Source organism: Tachyglossus aculeatus, chromosome 4 (assembly GCF_015852505.1).
Source record: "Tachyglossus aculeatus isolate mTacAcu1 chromosome 4, mTacAcu1.pri, whole genome shotgun sequence".
Lineage (NCBI taxonomy): Eukaryota > Metazoa > Chordata > Mammalia > Monotremata > Tachyglossidae > Tachyglossus > Tachyglossus aculeatus.
Window position 1 is genome coordinate 57,802,660 of NC_052069.1, and position 17,873 is coordinate 57,820,532.

Here is a 17,873-nt window from a genome sequence, read left to right on the forward strand (position 1 = left end):
TTGGGAGAGGCCGATATAATAATAGACATATTCCCTGCCCACAACGAGCTTACAGTCCAGATTCTGATCATCATCATCCTACAAGCACGACTATCTATGTAGAAGGAGACTGTTGTGGTTTCACCGGTGGCAGTACTTCCCAAGCGCTTAGTACAGTGCTCTGCACACAGTAAGTGCCCAATAAATACGATTGATTGATTGATTGATTGATTTCAGGAATATTGGAAGGAGAAGCAGCGTGGCTCAGTGGAAAGAGCCCGGGCTTTGGAGTCGGAGGTCATGGGTTCAAAGCCCAGCTCCGCCAGTTGTCAGCCATATGACTTTGGGCAAGTCACTTCACTTCTCTGGGCCTCAGTTCCCTCATCTGTCAAATGGGGATTAAGACTGTGAGCCCCCTGTGGGCCACCCTGATCACCTTGTAACCTCCCCGGTGCTTAGAACAGTGCTTTGCACGTAGTAAGCGCTTAATAAATGCCATTATTATTATTACTAGCTCGGACTCCACTAGCTCCATCTCCACCTCTAGTCTGCCGTGGGACCACAGCGTGACACAGTGGCAAGCGCCTGGGCTTGGGAGTCAGAGGGCGTGGGTTCTAATTCTGACTCCGTTACTTGTCAGCTGTGTGACTTTGGGCAAGTCACTTCACTTCTCTGGGCCTCAGTTACCTCGTCTGTAAAATGGGGATCCAGACTGTGAGCCCCAAGTGGGACAACCTGATCACCTTGTATCTATCCCAGCACCTTGGCATATAGTAAGCACTTAACACATACCATTATATTATTATTATTATTATTATTATTATTCTCTGGGCCTCGGTTCCCTCATCTGTATAATAGGATTAAGATTGTGAGCCACATGTGGGACAAGAACTGTGTCTAACCCGAATAGCTTATGTCTACCCCAGCGCTTAGTACAGTGCCTAGCACATAACACTTAACAAATACCACAGTCATTATTATTATCATTATATAATAATAAATAATAATGACGACGATAATTGGTAATATCATTATTATTATGATGTGCATCGAGCTTTAATTCTATTTGTTCTGATGACCTGACACCTGTCCACATGTTTTGTTTTGTTGTCTGTCTCCCCCTTCTAGACTGTGTGCCCACTGTTGGGTAGGGACCATCTCTAGATGTTGCCAACTTGTACTTCCCAAGCACTTAGTACAGTGCTCTGCACACAGTAAGTGCTCAATAAATACAATTGAATGAATGAATGAATGAATGAATGAACAAAACATGTAGAAAGGTGTCAAAATCTTCAGAAGAAATAGAATTAAAGCAATATGCACATCATTAACAAAATAAATAGAATAGTAAATATGTACAAGTAAAATAAATACAGTAATAAATCTATATATATATATATATATATATACAAGTGCTGTTGGGAGGGGAAGGAGGCGCTGGGGGTGGGGAGGAGGAGAGGAAAAAGGAGGCTCAGTCTGGGAAGGCCTACTGGAGGAGGTGAGCTCTCAGTAGGGCTTTGAAGGGAGGAAGAGAGCTAGCTTGGTGGATGTGTGGAGGGAGGGCATTCCAGGCCAAGGGAAGCATAGTAAGGAAGACCAGGAAATTAATGAAAATGCTTTGATTCCAATGGACTCACACCCTAAATCAATCATTTGGGGAACAATAAAACCATTGTTAAGATTTTTCTGACTTTTTGGAATTCCTTCCCCTACACTGTGTAAAGCATTTTTCTCACTGAGGGTACTTAGTAAATGTCAATAAGGTCATTATGGGCAGGGAACATGTCTACCACCCCTGTTATAGTGTTATACTCTCCTATCCTGCCTGGATTACCGCATCAGCCTCCTTGCTAATAATAATGATAATAATAATAATAATAATAATAATAATAATAATAATAATGGCATTTGTTACGCGCTTCCTATGTGCAAAGCACTGTTCTAAGTGCTGGGGAGGATACAAGATGATCAGGTTGTCCCACATGGGGCTCACAGTCCTAATCCCCATTTTCCAGATGAGGTAACAGGCACAGAGAAGTTAAGTGACTTGCCCAAGGTCACACAGATGACAATTGGTGGAGCCGGGATTTGAGCCCATGACCTCTGACTCCCAAGCACTCTTCCCTGCCTGCTGTCTCTCCCCACTGCAACCCACACTTCCCTGGGCTGTCCGGATCAGTTTTCTAAACAAAATTTAATCCATGTTTTCCCGCTCCTCAAGAACCTCCTGTAGTTGCCCTTCCACTTCCACATCAAACAGAAACTCCTTACCACTGGCTTTAAAGCAATCAATCACAGTGCCCCCTCTTAATTGTAATTGCTTAATTGTAATTGCTTAATTGCTGATTTTCTACTGCAACCCAAGTCGCTTACTATACTCTTCTAATTCATTCATTCATTCAATCGTTTTATTGAGCGCTTACTGTGTGCAGAGCACTGTACTAAGCGCTTGGGAAGTACAAGTTGGCAACAATGCCAACAGCTGTACCTCAATCTCATCCATCTCGCCTCTAACCCCTTACCCCTGTTCTCCTTTTGGTCTGGAAAGAGCCCGGGCTTGGGACTCAGAGGTCCTGGGTTCTAATCCCGGCTCCACCACTTGTCAGCTGTGAGACTTTGGGCAAGTCACAACTTCTCTGGGCCTCAGTCACCTCACCTGTAAAATGGGGATCCCTACTGTGAGCCCCACGTGGGACAACCTGATTACCTTGTACCTACTCCAGTGCTTAGAACAGTTTTTGGTAAATACCATCAGTATTATTATTATTATTATCCGACAGACCACCACTCTCCCCACCTTCAAAGTTTTATTAAAATCATATCTCCAAGAGATCTTCCCCCAACTCAGTTCTCATTTCCCTTACTCCAACTCTCTTCTGGAATCGGGATTTGTACCCTTTAAGCACTTGATATTTACCCCACCTTCAGCCTCGTAGCATTTAAATATGTATTCATAATTCATTTTAATGTCTCTCTCTCTCTAGACTGTAAACTCCTTGTGGGCAAGGTAAATATCTACCAACTCCACTGTACTGTACTCTCCCAAGTGCTTAGCTCAATAAATACAACGGATTGATCGCTCTCTCTCAGGATCAATTACAGGACTGGGATTCTTTCCCCCTTCTTAAGCGCTTAGTACACTGCTCTGCACACAGTAAGCGCTCAATAAATACGATTGATGATGATGCTTCTCTTCTTTTTCCTTCATTCCCTCAGAAGTGAATTACAATTGTTCGAAACACGTTGTTTGGCTAGTTTATCTTCAATCTTCTCTTCCCCACAGTTGTATTATCCTTTTGCTAGCTTTCCAATCCAACTGATGTTTGTAGAGAAATGACAATTGCGTTAATTTGCAGAGATTTGCTATTCAATCAATCGTATTTATTGAGGGATTATTATGTCCTGAGCACTGTAACAATAATAATAATAATAATAATGATATTTGTTAGGCCCTTAATATGTGCCAGGCACTGTTCTAAGCGCTGGGGAAGATATAAGGTAATTAAGCTGGACTCAATCCCTGTTCCACATGATCAATCAATCGTATTTATTGAGCGCTTACTGTGTGCAGAGCACTGTACTAAGCGCTTGGGAAGTACAAGCTGGCAACATATAGAGACAGTCCCTACCCAACAGTGGGTTCACAGTCTAGAAGGGGGAGGCAGAGAACAAAACCAAACATACTAACAAAATAAAATAAATAGAATAGATAGGTACAAGTAAAATAAATAAATAAATAAATAAATGCATACATAAATAAATAAATAAATAGAGTAATAAATAAATAAATAGAGTAATAAATAAATAAATAGAGTAATAAATAAATAAATAGAGTAATATGAGGGCTTGCAGTGAGCCCCCTTTTAGACTGTGAGCCCACTGTTGGGTAGGGACTGTCTCTATATGTTGCCAACTTGTACTTCCCAAGCGCTTAGTACAGTGCTCTGCACATAGTAAGCGCTCAATAAATACGATTGATGATGATGATGATGATGATGATCCCTATTTTATCAAATGAGGTGACGGAGGCTCAGGGAAGTGAAGTGACTTGCCCAAAGTCACAAGGCTGACAGGTGGTGGAGGCAGGATTAGAACCCAGGACCTTCTTACTCCCAGATCCCTGTTCTAACCACTACGCCATTCTGCTTGTCTAGAGCTTGGGACTGTACAATATAACAGAATTAGCAGACATGTTTCTTGCCCACAACAAGCTTAGAGTCTAGAGGGGGAGACTCTTCCCAGTGACCTGGTCAACAATGTGGATAGCAATCGGGCGAAAGTTTGGATAGAATTGAATGTTCTGCAGGAGGATTCATTTCTGCGGCTCTGAAGGTCTATTTTTTTAACCTATTGTCAAATCTGGTTTAATGAATAATGCGGAGGTTAGAATTTGCTAAAGTCTGTTGTCAGCTGGGCAATTGACCGCTGAATAAGGCTGGGCAATTCACACTTTAAATTCAATTTGCTGCTTTGTCAGATTAGAATAATTGGTCTCCATTTACCTAAAAAAAGTTGTAAAAAGATTCAGTTTTCAACTGTAAGTCGTGATGCGTTCACAGGGAAAAAAAACACAAATATGTATGAATTCATGCGGCTTAGTTTCTGGGAGGGAAGCCTTTTGCTTTTTTAACTCAATAGGAGTTTAATGATTAATGATAGTGCTAGTAGTGTTTCTTTTTTTGAAAAAAATGTTAGAACCCTGAACAGCCACAATCCATGAATTAGATACCGATTTGTAATAATTTTTGAATTTTTCCTAACTCTTGACAATATATCATGAACCAGCCACTTATGCTCTGAGACTTGAATCTCTCTCTCCCGTCTTGTTTCTACATAAACTGTCCCCATTCCCTAACCCTGCTTGTTGCCCTAAGGGGGTTAAAGTCAGCCAAGGCAGTGAAAATACTTTCTCCCGGCTATTGAGATTGAGAAATATCAAACGTAAACAGAGAATGAAGAAATTTCCTGCAATTCTTAGTATTATTTATTTATTTTTTTAGCATTTGCTATATGCCATACACTGTAAAATACTTTCTCCCAGCTATTGAGATTGAGAAATATCAAATGTAAACAGAGAATGAAGAAATTTCCTGCAATTGTTAGTATTATTTATTTATTTTTTAGTATTTGCTAAATGCCATACAATGTAGTAATAATAATAATAATGACGGTATTTGTTAAGCACCTACTATGTGCAAAGCACTAAGAGCCGGGGGGATACAAGGTGATCAGGTTGTCCTACATGGGGCTCACAATCTTAATCCCCATTTTACAGATGAGGTAACTAAGGCAGGGAGAAGTGAAGTGACTCTCCTAAAGTCACACAGCCGATCTAGATTCGAACCCATGACCTCAGACTCCCGAGCCCGTGCTCTTTCCATTGATCCTCGCTTCTTCTCTTCCGTACTAAGTGCTGGGGTAGATGCAAGATAATCAGATCAGATGCTGTCCCTGTCCCTCATAGGCCTTACAGCCTAAGTAGGAGGGAGAACAGGTATTGAATCCCCATTTTACAGATGAGGTAACTGAGCCACAGAGAACTTAAGTGACTTGCCCAAGGTCACCCCGCTGGCAAGGGGCCGAACCAGGACTAGAACCCCAGTCCTCTGACTTTCAGGCCGATGTTCTTTCCTCTAGTCCAGGCTGTTTCTCCTTTTCTAGGCCACACAAAGCAGCGTGGCCTGGTGGGAAGATCCCAGGGCTGAGAGTCAGAAGACTTGGATTCTAATCCTGACTCTGCCAGAGAAGCAGCGTGGCTCAATGGAAAGGGCACTGGCTTGGGAGTTAGCGGTCGTGGGTTCAAATCCCGGCTCCGCCGATTGTCAGCTGTGTGACTTTGGACAAGTCGCTTCACTTCTCTGGGCCTCAGTTCCCTCATCTGTAAAATGGGGATTCAGACTGTGAGCCCCCCGTGGGAAAACCTGATCACCTTGTAACCTCCCCAGAGCTTAGAACAGTGGTTGGCACATAGTAAGCGCTTAATAAATGCCATCATTATTATTCATCTGCTGTGTGACCTTAGTACAGTGTGCTTAGTACAGTGCTCTGCACACAGTAAGTGCTCAATAAATACGATTGAATGAATGAATGAATGACCTTGGGGAAGTCTAATTAACTAAGTAACTCCTCTGTGCCTTGATTCTCTCATCTGCCAAATGGGGATTCAATGCCTGTTATCCTTCCTACTTGGACTGAGCCCCATTTGGGACCTGATTATCTTGTATCTACCCCAGTACTTGGCATGTAGAAAGTCCTTAATACATATCACGGTAAGCGCTCAATAAATACGATTGAATGAATGAATGAATGACCTTGGGGAAGTCTAATTAACTAAGTCACTCCTCTGTGCCTCGATTCTCTCATCTGCCAAATGGGGATTCAATGCCTGTTGTCCTTCCTACTTGGACTGTGAGCCCCATTTGGGACCTGATTATCTTGTATCTACCCCAGTACTTGGCATGTAGAAAGCTCTTACCACATATCACAGTAAGCGCTCAATAAATACGATTGAATGAATGAATGAATGACCTTGGGGAAGTCTAATTAACTAAGTAACTCCTCTGTGCCTCGGTTCTCTCATCTGCCAAATGGGGATTCAATGCCTGTTGTCCTTGCTACTTGGACTGCGAGCCCTATTTGGGACCTGATTATCTTGTATCTACCCCAGTACTTGGCATGTAGAAAGCACTTAACACACATCATTATTATTATTATCATTTTTATTATTATTGTCATTATTTTATCCTGCTTTCTAAGGTGAGGAACAGCATGTAGCAAAGAGTTGTTGTGCTATTAACTCAATAAACACCACCAGCAGAATACAAAGCACTTATATTATCCTTATAAATCTGTAAATATTGCTTTTATTATTGTTATCGTTAATAAACAATGATCATGGTATGTGTTAAGTGCTTACTATGTGTAAAGCATTGGTCTAAGTGCTGGGGTAGATACAAGTTAATCAGTTTGGACACAGTCACTGTTCAATGAGCCTCACTGTCCTAATTGGAGGAAGAACAGGTATTTAATTCCCCTTTTACAGTTGAGGGAACTGAAGCATGGAGAAGTTAAGGGACTTATCCAAGGTCACATAGCAAGCAGTTGGCGGATCTGGCAATAGAACCCAGGTCATCTGACGCCCAGGCTCGTGTTTTTTCCGCTAGGCCATGCCGATGGCAGCGGATGATTTTTTAAAAATTGTCAATAAAGCAGAAGCTTTGGCCAATCGGGAACCACGCCTGAAGACACAATAGAGAAGCAGCGTGGCTCAGTAGGAAAGAGCCCGGGCTTTGGAGTCCGAGGTCATGGGTTCAAATTCCGGCTCCACCAGTTGTCAGCTTTGTGACTTTGGGCAAGTCACTTCACTTCTCTATGCCTCAGTTACCTCATCTGGAAAATGGGGATTAAATCCGTGAGCCCCACGTGGGACAACCTGATCACCTTGTAACCTCCCCAGTGCTTAGAACGGTGCTTTGCACATAGTAAGCGCTTAATAAATGCCATCATTATTATTATTATTATTATTGTTAATAAGTCATTAGGTTTTCAGAGGCACAGGGGCTGGGGGTCTTCAGTTACATTTACAGAGATATCATTCATTCAATCATATTTATTGTGCACTTACAGTGTGCAGAACACTGTACTAAGCGCTTGGGAAGTACAAGTTGGCAACCTAGAGAGACGGTCCCTACCCAACAGTGGGCTCACAGTCTAGAAGGGGGAGACAGACAACGAAACAAAATATATAGCTATATGTACATCATTAACAAAATAGAATAGTAAATAAGTACAAGTAAAATAGAGTAATAAATCTGTATAAATATATACAAGTGCTTTGCGGAGGGGAAGGAGGTAGGGTCGGGGGGATGCTGCATGCTCTCCCAGCACCATGTCTCTGGGACAGCCCACTGTTGGGTAGGGACCATCGCTATATGTTGCCAACTTGTACTTCCCAAGCGCTTAGTACAGTGCTCTGCACACAGTAAGTGCTCAATAAATACAATTGATTGATTGATTGATCCCCGAACTGCGCTCGGTTACTGCACTAAATCATTGTTTGCCCTTCCAAGTGCCGGAAGTGAGCTCTCATGCCAAGTGCTGTTTGCCCCCCAGGTGGTTCTACACTCCATTTATTTATTTATTTTATTTGTACATATTTATTCGATTTATTTTATCTTGTTAATATGTTTTGTTTTGTTCTCTGTCTCTCCCTTCTAGACTGTGAGCCCACTGTTGGGTAGGGGCCGTCTCTATATGTTGCCAACTTGTACTTCCCAAGCGCTTAGTACAGGGCTCTGCACACAGTAAGTGCTCAATAAATACGATTGAATGAATGAATGGGGGGGATGGGGAGGAGGAGAGGAAAAAGGGGGCTAAGTGTGGGAAGGCCTCCTGGAGGAGGTGAGCTCTCAGTAGGGTTTTGAAGGGAGGAAGAGAGCTAGTTTGGCGGGTGTGCGGAGGGAGGGCATTCCAGGCCCGGGGGAGGACGTGGGCCGGGGGGCGATGGCGGGACAGGCGAGAACGAGGCCCAGTGAGGAATCCCCAAGGATTCAAAATCCCCAAGGATCAGTGGAGGGAAGGAGCAAGGGAGAGGTAAAGTGAGAAAGACATTAAAATCTCTTCCTCCTACATAATAATAATAATGACATTTGTTAAGCACTTACTATGAGAAGCAGCGTGGCTCAGTGGTAAGAGCAGGGGCTTTGGAGTCAGAGGTCACGGGTTCAAATCCCGGCTCTGCAAGTTGTCTGCTGTAGGACTTTGGGCGAGTCACTTAACTTCTCTGTGCCTCAGTTACCTCATCTGTCAAATGGGGATTAAGACTGTGAGCCCCCTGTGGGACAACCTGATCACCTTGTATCTACCCCAGCGCTTAGAACAGTGCTTTGCACATAGTAAGTGCTTAATAAATGCCATTATTATACTTTTAGATTGTGAGCCCACTGTTGGGTAGGGACCGTCTTTATATGTTGCCAACTTTTGTACTTCCCAAGCGCTTAGTACAGTGCTCTGCACACAGTAAGCGCTCAATAAATACGATTGACTGATTGACACAAGCAAATCGGGCTGGACACAGTCCCTGTCCCACATGGGGCTCATGGTCTCGATCTCCATTTGACACGAGAGGAAACTGAGGCACAGAGAAGTGAAGTGATTTGCCCAAGGTCACATGGCAGACAAGTGGCAGAGCTGGGATTAGAACCGTAGACTGAGCGCCATGTGGGACAGGGACTACGTCCAGCCTCATTAGCTCGTACCTGCCCCAGAATTTAGTTCAGTACTCAGCACATAGTAATTGTTCAGCAATTACACTAATACTAATGTTTACATAATATTTCCTCATTCTATGATCTGATTATCTTGTATCTATCCCAGCTCTTCATACGGTGACATATATTTGGTACTTAAAAAATGATAACAATAATTATTTTTATTCTGTGCCTGCCCTTCCCTATGTAGACTGAGTCCCTCGTGGATCAGGGTGTCCCTATGTGAATTGACTTCCTTGTATTTCTCCCCAGGGTATAGTGAAATGCTTTTGACACTGTAAATGTCTTCTAGACTGTGAGCCCACTGTTGGGTAGGGACCGTCTCTATATGTCGCCAACGTGGACTTCCCAAGCGCTTAGTACAGTGCTCTGCACACAGTAAGCGCTCAAAAAATACGATTGATTGATCGATTGAAGTGTTGAAGAATGGAAGGAGGAGAACCCAAGTGAATAGAAATAGTGAAACACTACTAACAAATGAGTTTATGGGCTTTAATGAAGGAATTCAAATTAATAGGTCCGTCAGTCAATCGTATTTATTCATTCATTCATTCAATCAATCATATTTATTCATCATCATCATCATCAATTGTATTTATTGAGCGCTTACTATGTGCAGAGCACTGTACTAAGCGCTTGGGAAGTACAAATTGGCAAGAGATAGAGACAGTCCCTACTCAACAGTGGGCTCACAGTCTAAAAGGGGGAGACAGAGAACAAAAACCAAACATACCAACAAAATAAAATAAATAGGATAGATATGTACAAGTAAAATAAATAAATAAATAAATAGACTAATAAATATGTACAACCATATATACATATATCCAGGTGCTGTGGGGAAGGGAAGGAGGTAAGATGGGGGGATGGAGAGGGGTGCTTATCATCCATTCATTCAATTGCATTTTTTGAGCGCTTACTGTGTTCAGAGCACTGTACTAAGCGCTTGGGAAGTACAAGTTGCCAACGTATAGAGATGGCCCCTACCCAACAATGGGCTTGCGTGCAGAGCACTGTACTAAGCGCGTGGGAAAGTGCAATATAACAATAAACAGTGACATTCCCTGTCCACAATGAGCTCACAGTCAAGAGTGGGGGAGACAGACATCAATACCAGTAAATAAGATTACAGATACGTACAAAATAATAATGATAATAATAATAATAATTGTGGTATTTTTTAAGCATTTACTGGGTGCAATAGCAAGTACCAGATTTGTGGCTCCAAACATGGTAGCCCTGCCTCCATAAAGGAAGCTGGTAAGCTTGGAAAGTACAACTCGGCAACAGATGGAGACAATCCCTACCCAACAACGGGCTCACAATCTAGAAGGGGGGAGACTGACAACAAAACAAAACAAGTAGACAGGCATCAATAGCATCAACATAGATAAATGGAATTATAGGTTATTATACACCATTAATAAAATATAGAGAATAACAAATGTGTACAAATATGTAGAGCAGAGTAGAGATGTTAAGGAAGGAAGAGCAGAGGAAAAGGGGCTCAGTGTGGGAAGGCCTCCTGGAGGAGGTGAGCTCTCAGTAGGGCTTTGAAGGGAGGAAGAGAGCTAGCTTGGCGGATTTGTGGAGGGCATTTTAGGAAAGTGGAAGGACGCGGGCCGGAGGTCGATGGTGGGACAGGAGAGAATGAGGCCCGGTGTGGACGTTAGCTGAAGAGGAGTGGAGGGTGCGGGCTGGGCTGTAGAAGGAGAGAAGGGAGGTGAGGTAGGAGGGGGCGAGGGGATGGACGGCCTTGAAGCCAGAAAGTGAGGAGTTTTTGCTTCATACGAAGGTTGCTAAGCAACTACTGGAGATTTTTGAGGAGGGGGAGTGACATTCCCAGAGCGTTTCTCTAGAAAGATAATCCGGGCAGCAGAATGAAGTACAGACTGAAAGCGGGGAGAAACAGGAGGTTGGGAGATCAGACCAAAAGGGCCTAGACTAGTAAGACTAGTAAGAGCAGCAGCGTGGCTCAGTGGAGAAGAGCACGGGCTTTGGAGTCAGAGGTCATGGGTTCGAATCCCGGCTCTGCCACGTGTCTGCTGTGTGACCTTGGGCAAGTCACTTAACTTCTCTGAGCCTCAGTTCCCTCATCTGTAAAATGGGGATTAAGACTGTGAGCCCCATGTGTCCTCACCGTACCATGTTCTCACCTGTCCCGCCATCGACCCCCGGCCCACGTCATCCCCCGGGCCCGGAATGCCCTCCCTCTGCCCATCCTCCAAGCCTGCTCTCTTCCTCCCTTCAAGGCCCTACTGAGAGCTCACCTCCTCCAGGTGGCCTTCCCAGACTGAGCCTCTTCCTTCCTCTCCCCCTCGTCCCCCTCTCCATCCCACCATCTTACCTCCTTCCCTTCCCCACAGCACCTGTATATATGTTTGTACATATTTATTAATTTATTTCTTTTACTTGTACATATCTATTCTATTTATTTTATTTTGTTAGTATGTTGGGTTTTGTTCTCTGTCTCCCCCTTTTAGACTGTGAGCCCACTGTTGGGTAGGGACTGTCTCTAGATGTTGCCAATTTGTACTTCCCAAGCGCTTAGTCCAGTGCTCTGCACACAGTAAGCGCTCAATAAATACGATTGATGATGATGATGTGGGACAACTTGATCACCTTGTATCCAGCGCTTAGAACAGTGCTCTGCACATAGTAAGCGCTTAACAAATGCCATTATTATTATTATTATAAGACGTTGTAAACTATTAAGACGCTGGAACATGAAAGTTAGTGAGGCACAGAGAGAATGGAGAAGGTATAGGGGTTCACAAGGGCTAGAAATGTTTTTCTTTTGCTGTAAATCCTGTCTAGACGGCCTATTGGATAAATGCATCACCTAATGGGTTCACTGCTATAACCCGTTACGATCTTAACAATGAATTGGCACTTAATACTAGGATGCCTTTCAAAGCTTCCAAATTCCTTCTAAAATACCCCCGGCCTGAAAGCACCGCTTTATGGATCCATACATATTCCCTTTTTCTGGGAATTTTCAGAGGTCTGGGTTTGTTAAACTTTCAGCTATTTTAACAGACCGCTAGCTCCCCTTACCCTGGTACTTTGGGAACGGGGAAGCAGGGTGGCCTAGTGAAAAAGGAAGAAGCCTGACAGGGAGTCGGGACTCTAATCTTCATTTAGCTTGTCTGCTGCGTGACTTCGGGCAAGTCACTTCACTTCTCTGTGCCTCAGTTTCCTCAACTGTAAAATGAGGATTAATATCTGTTCCTCCTGCGAGTCCCCCGTGGGACAGGGACATCAACTGACACGATTAACTTGATTCTACCCAAGTGCTTAGTACATAGAAAGTGTACTATGTAATAATAGTAATAGTGTAGTAATGAGAAGCAGCGGGCTTGAGAGTCCGAGGTCGTGGGTTCTAATCCCACCTCTGCCACTTGCCAGCTGTGTAACTCTGGGCAAGTCACTTCACTTCTTTGGGCCTCAGTTACCTCATCTGTAAACTGGGGATTAAGACTGTGAGCCCTTGGTGGGATAACCTGATTACCTTGTATTCATTCATTCATTCATTCATTCATTCATTCATTCATTGAGCGCTTACTGTGTGCAGAGCACTGTACTAAGCACTTGGGAAGTACAAGTTGGCAACATCTAGAGACGGTCCCTACTCAACAGTGGGCTCACAGTCTAGAAGGGGGAGACGGAGAACAAAACCAAAGATATTAACAAAATAAAATAAGTAGAATAAATATGTACAAGTAAAATAAATAAATAAATAGGGTAATAAACACATACCAACATATATACAGGTGCTGTGGGGAAGGGAAGGAGGTAAGGCAGGGGTATGGACGGGGGAGGAGGGGATTCATTCATTCATTCATTCAATTCATTCAATTGTATTTATTGAGCGCTTACTGTGTGCAGAGCACTGTACTAAGCGCTTGGGAAGTACAAGTCGGCAACATATAGAGACGGTCCCGACACAACAGCGGGCTCACAGCCTAGAAGGGGGTGACAGACAACAAAACAAAACATGTGCACAGGTGTCATCAGAACAAATAGAATGAAAGCTACCCCACTGCTTAGAACAGTGCTTGGCACATAGTAAGCGGCTTAACCTGTATATATGTATATATGTTTGTACATATTTATTACTCTATTTATTTATTTATTTTACTTGTACATATCTATTCTATTTATTTTACTTTGTTAGTATGTTTGGTTTTGTTCTCTGTCTCCCCCTTCTAGACTGTGAGCCCACTGTTGCGTAGGGACTGTCTCTATACGTTGCCAACTTGTACTTCCCAAGCGCTTAGTACAGTGCTCTCCACACAGTAAGTGCTCAGTAAATATGATTGAATGAATGAATGAATGAATGAATGAATGGGCCTCAGTTCCCTCATCTGTCAAATGGGATGAAGACTGTGAGCCCCCCCCCCCCCCCCACCGTGGGACAACCTGATCACCTTGTAACCGCCACAGTTCTTAGAACAGTGCTTTGCACATAGTGATTGCTTAATAAATGGCATTATTATTATTGATGATAATATAATATTATAATATAACATAATATAATATAGTACAATATAACATAATATAACATACTATGCTATAATATAATATTATATGATATATGATATATGATATGATATATGATATAACATAATATGTATGATATATGCTATGATATACTATGCCATAATATAATATGATACGATCTAATATAATATAGTATAGTATAATATAACATAATATAATATACCATGCTATGATATATGATGTAATATTACATGATATAATATGATATGATATAATATGCCATAATATAATACACTGTGCTATAATATAATAAGATGTAACATAATATAATATAATATATACTATAATATAATATACCACGCTATAGCATAATGTATGATATAATATTATACAATATAATATAATATGCTATGATATAATGCAATGCAATATAATATAATATTATATTATATACTATAATAATGTAATACGATACTGTAATGCTATAATGTTAATGTAATGATAATAATAATAATAATAAGCGGCATCATTATGTTTATTATGAGCCCCAGACTCCGCCCCCTCCGCCCCGCCCACGGAGGGCGGGAAAGTCCCCCTAACGCGCAGGCGCACAACCATTGCGCTGAGCGGGGGCTTTTCCTCTCGCGAGACGCGCGATTTGCGCATTCCTCCCCTCCCCTCCCCTCGCCTCGCGGACGCCAGTGGAAGAAGCGCGTTGAGAGGTTTGTCCGCGCGGCTCGCCGTCCTTCGGCCGCCCTAGGGCGCCCCTCTGCCTTCGCGAGCGGCCCCGGCGGGAGCGCGCTCTCGCGAGAAGGCAGCGGCGGTGGGAGGCGAGATGGCGGCGGGCGCCGAGCCGTGCGGGGGGCCGGCCGGGCCCCAGGGCCCCCGGCGGACCCTGCTGGTGCGCCACCTGCCGGCCCAGCTCCCGCCCGACGACCAGGAGGACCTGCTGCGGCACTTCGGCGCCCACCACGTGCGCCCGATGCCCGACAGGGGGCGCATGGTGAGGGGGCCGCGACGCCGCGGGATGGGGGGGGAGGGTGCAGCATTCATTCATTCATTCATTCACTCACTCATTCATTCATTCACTCAATCACAACAATAATAATAATGGCAGTTACTAAGCGCCTACTATGTGCAAAGCACTGTTCTAAGCGCTGGGGAGGTTGCAAGGTGATGAGGTTGTCCCACTTGGGGGGCTCACGGCCTTCATCCCCATTTGACAGATGAGGGAACTGAGGCCCATTCATTCATTCATTCATTCATTCAATCGTATTTATTGAGCGCTTACTGTGTGCAGAGCACTGTACTAAGCGCTTGGTGATACAAGCTGGCAACATATGGAGACGGCCCCTACCCACCAGTGGGCTCGCAGTCTAGGCCCAGAGAAGCGAAGTGACTTGGCCAAAGTCACCCAGCTGACAGTGGGCGGAGCCGGGATTTGAACCCATGACCTCTGACTCCAAAGCCCGTGCTCTTTTAAGAATAATAATAGCATTTCTTAAGCATTTACTATGTGCAGAGCGCTGTTCTAAGCGCTGGGGAGCTTGCAAGGTGATGAGGTTGTCCCACTTGGGGGGCTCACAGCCTTCATCCCCATTTGACAGATGAGGGAACTGAGGCCCATTCATTCATTCAGTTGTCTTTATTGAGCGCTTACTGTGTGCAGAGCACTGTAATGAGCACTTGGGAAGTACAAGTTGGCAACATTCATTCATTCAATCGTATTTATTGAGCGCTTACTGTGTGCAGAGCACTGGACTAAGCGCTTGGGAAGTACAAGGTGGCAACATATAGAGACGGCCCCTACCCACCAGTGGGCTCGCAGTCTAGGCCCAGAGAAGCGAAGCGACTTGGCCAAAGTCACCCAGCTGACAGTGGGCGGAGCCGGGATTTGAACCCATGACCTCTGACTCCAAAGCCCGTGCTCTTTTAAGAATAATAATAGCATTTCTTAAGCATTTACTATGTGCAGAGCGCTGTTCTAAGCGCTGGGGAGCTTGCAAGGTGATGAGGTTGTCCCACTTGGGGGGCTCACAGCCTTCATCCCCATTTGACAGATGAGGGAACTGAGGCCCATTCATTCATTCAGTTGTCTTTATTGAGCGCTTACTGTGTGCAGAGCACTGTAATGAGCACTTGGGAAGTACAAGTTGGCAACATTCATTCATTCAATCGTATTTATTGAGCGCTTACTGTGTGCAGAGCACTGGACTAAGCGCTTGGGAAGTACAAGGTGGCAACATATAGAGACGGCCCCTACCCACCAGTGGGCTCGCAGTCTAGGCCCAGAGAAGTGAAGTGACTTGGCCAAAGTCACCCAGCTGACAGTGGGCGGAGCCGGGATTTGAACCCATGACCTCTGACTCCAAAGCCCGTGCTCTTTTAAGAATAATAATAGCATTTCTTAAGCATTTACTATGTGCAGAGCGCTGTTCTAAGCGCTGGGGAGGTTGCAAGGTGATGAGGTTGTCCCACTTGGGGGGCTCACAGCCTTCATCCCCATTTGACAGATGAGGGAACTGAGGCCCATTCATTCATTCAGTTGTCTTTATTGAGCGCTTACTGTGTGCAGAGCACTGTAATGAGCACTTGGGAAGTACAAGTTGGCAACATTCATTCATTCAATCGTATTTATTGAGCGCTTACTGTGTGCAGAGCACTGGACTAAGCGCTCGGGGATACAAGCTGGCCACATATAGAGACGGCCCCTACCCACCAGTGGGCTCGCAGTCTAGGCCCAGAGAAGTGAAGCGACTTGGCCAAAGTCACCCAGCTGACAGTGGGAGGAGTCAGAATTTGAACCCGTGACCTCTGACTCCAAAGCCCATGCTCTTTTAATAATAATAATAATAATAATAGCATTTATTAAGCACTTACTATGTGCAGAGCACTGTTCTAAGCGCTGGGGAGGTTGCAAGGTAAGCAGGTTGTCCCATGGGGGGCGCTGACAGTCTTCATCCCCATTTTACAGATGAGGGAACTGAGGCCCATTCATTCATTTATTCATTCATTCAGTCATCTTTATTGAGCGCTTACTGTGTGCAGAGCACCGTACTGAGCGCTTGGGGATACAAGGTGGCAACATATGGAGACAGCCCCTACCCACCAGAAGTGAAGTGACTTGGCCAAAGTCACCCAGCTGACAGTGGGAGAGTCAGAATTTGAACCCATGACCTCTGACTCCAAAGCCCATGCTCTTTTAATAATAATAATCATGATGGCATTTATTAAGCACTTACTATGTGCAGAGCACTGTTCTGAGCACTGGGGAGGCCGCAAAATGATGAGGTTGTCCCACGTGGGGGGCTCACAGTCGTCCTCCCCATTTGACAGATGAGGGAACTGAGGCCCATTCATTCATTCATTCATTCAGTCGTCTTTATTGAGCGCTTACTGTGTGCAGAGCACTGTACTAACCGCTTGGGGATACGAGGTGGCAACATATAGAGACGGCCCCTACCCAAAAGTGGGCTCGCAGTCCAGGCCCAGTGAAGTGACTTGGCCAAAGTCACCCAGCTGACAGTGGGCGGAGCCGGGATTTGAATCCATGACCTCTGACTCCAAAGCCCACGCTCTTTTAATAATAATAAATAATAATAATAATAATAGCATTTATTAAGCACTTACTATGTGCAGAGCACTGCTCTAAGCGCCGGGGAGGTTGCAAGGTGATCAGGTTGTCCCACGGGGGGGGGGGGCTCACAGTCTTCATCCCCATTTGACAGATGAGAGAACTGAGGCCCATTCATTCATTCATTCATTCAATCATATTTACTGAGTGCCTACTGTGTGCAGAGCACTGTGCTGAGCGCTTGGGAAGTACAAGTTGGCAACATATAGAGACGGTCCCTACCCAACAGTGGGCTCACAGTCTAGGCCCAGAGAAGTGAAGCAACTTGCCCAAAGTCACATAGCTGACAATGGGAGGAGCCGGAATTTGAACCCGTGACCTCTGACTCCCAAGCCCATGCTCTTTTAATAATAATCCTAATAATGGCATTCATTAAGCACTTACTATGTGCAAAGCACTGTTCTAAGTGCTGGGGAGGTTACAAGGTGATCAGGTTGTCCCACGGGGAGCTCACAGTCTTCATTCCCATTTCACAGAGGAGGTCACTG

The 17,873-nt window shown here is 44.4% G+C and overlaps 1 protein-coding gene across 5 annotated transcripts in view; it reads left to right on the forward strand.

Annotated features, from left to right (window-relative positions):
• Positions 1-14,490: 14,490 nt before the first annotated feature.
• RNPC3 (RNA binding region (RNP1, RRM) containing 3) overlaps positions 14,491-17,873 on the forward strand; it is a 49,216-nt gene continuing 45,833 nt past the window's right edge. For all 5 annotated transcript variants that reach the window (XR_005450352.1, XR_005450353.1, XR_005450354.1 and 2 more), the window contains exon 1: positions 14,491-14,754. Coding sequence is in view for 2 of the 5 variants with exons in the window: in XM_038744760.1 (XP_038600688.1) it covers positions 14,587-14,754 (168 nt within the window). In the remaining 3 variants the exon portion in view is untranslated. The remainder of the gene's footprint in view (positions 14,755-17,873) is intronic.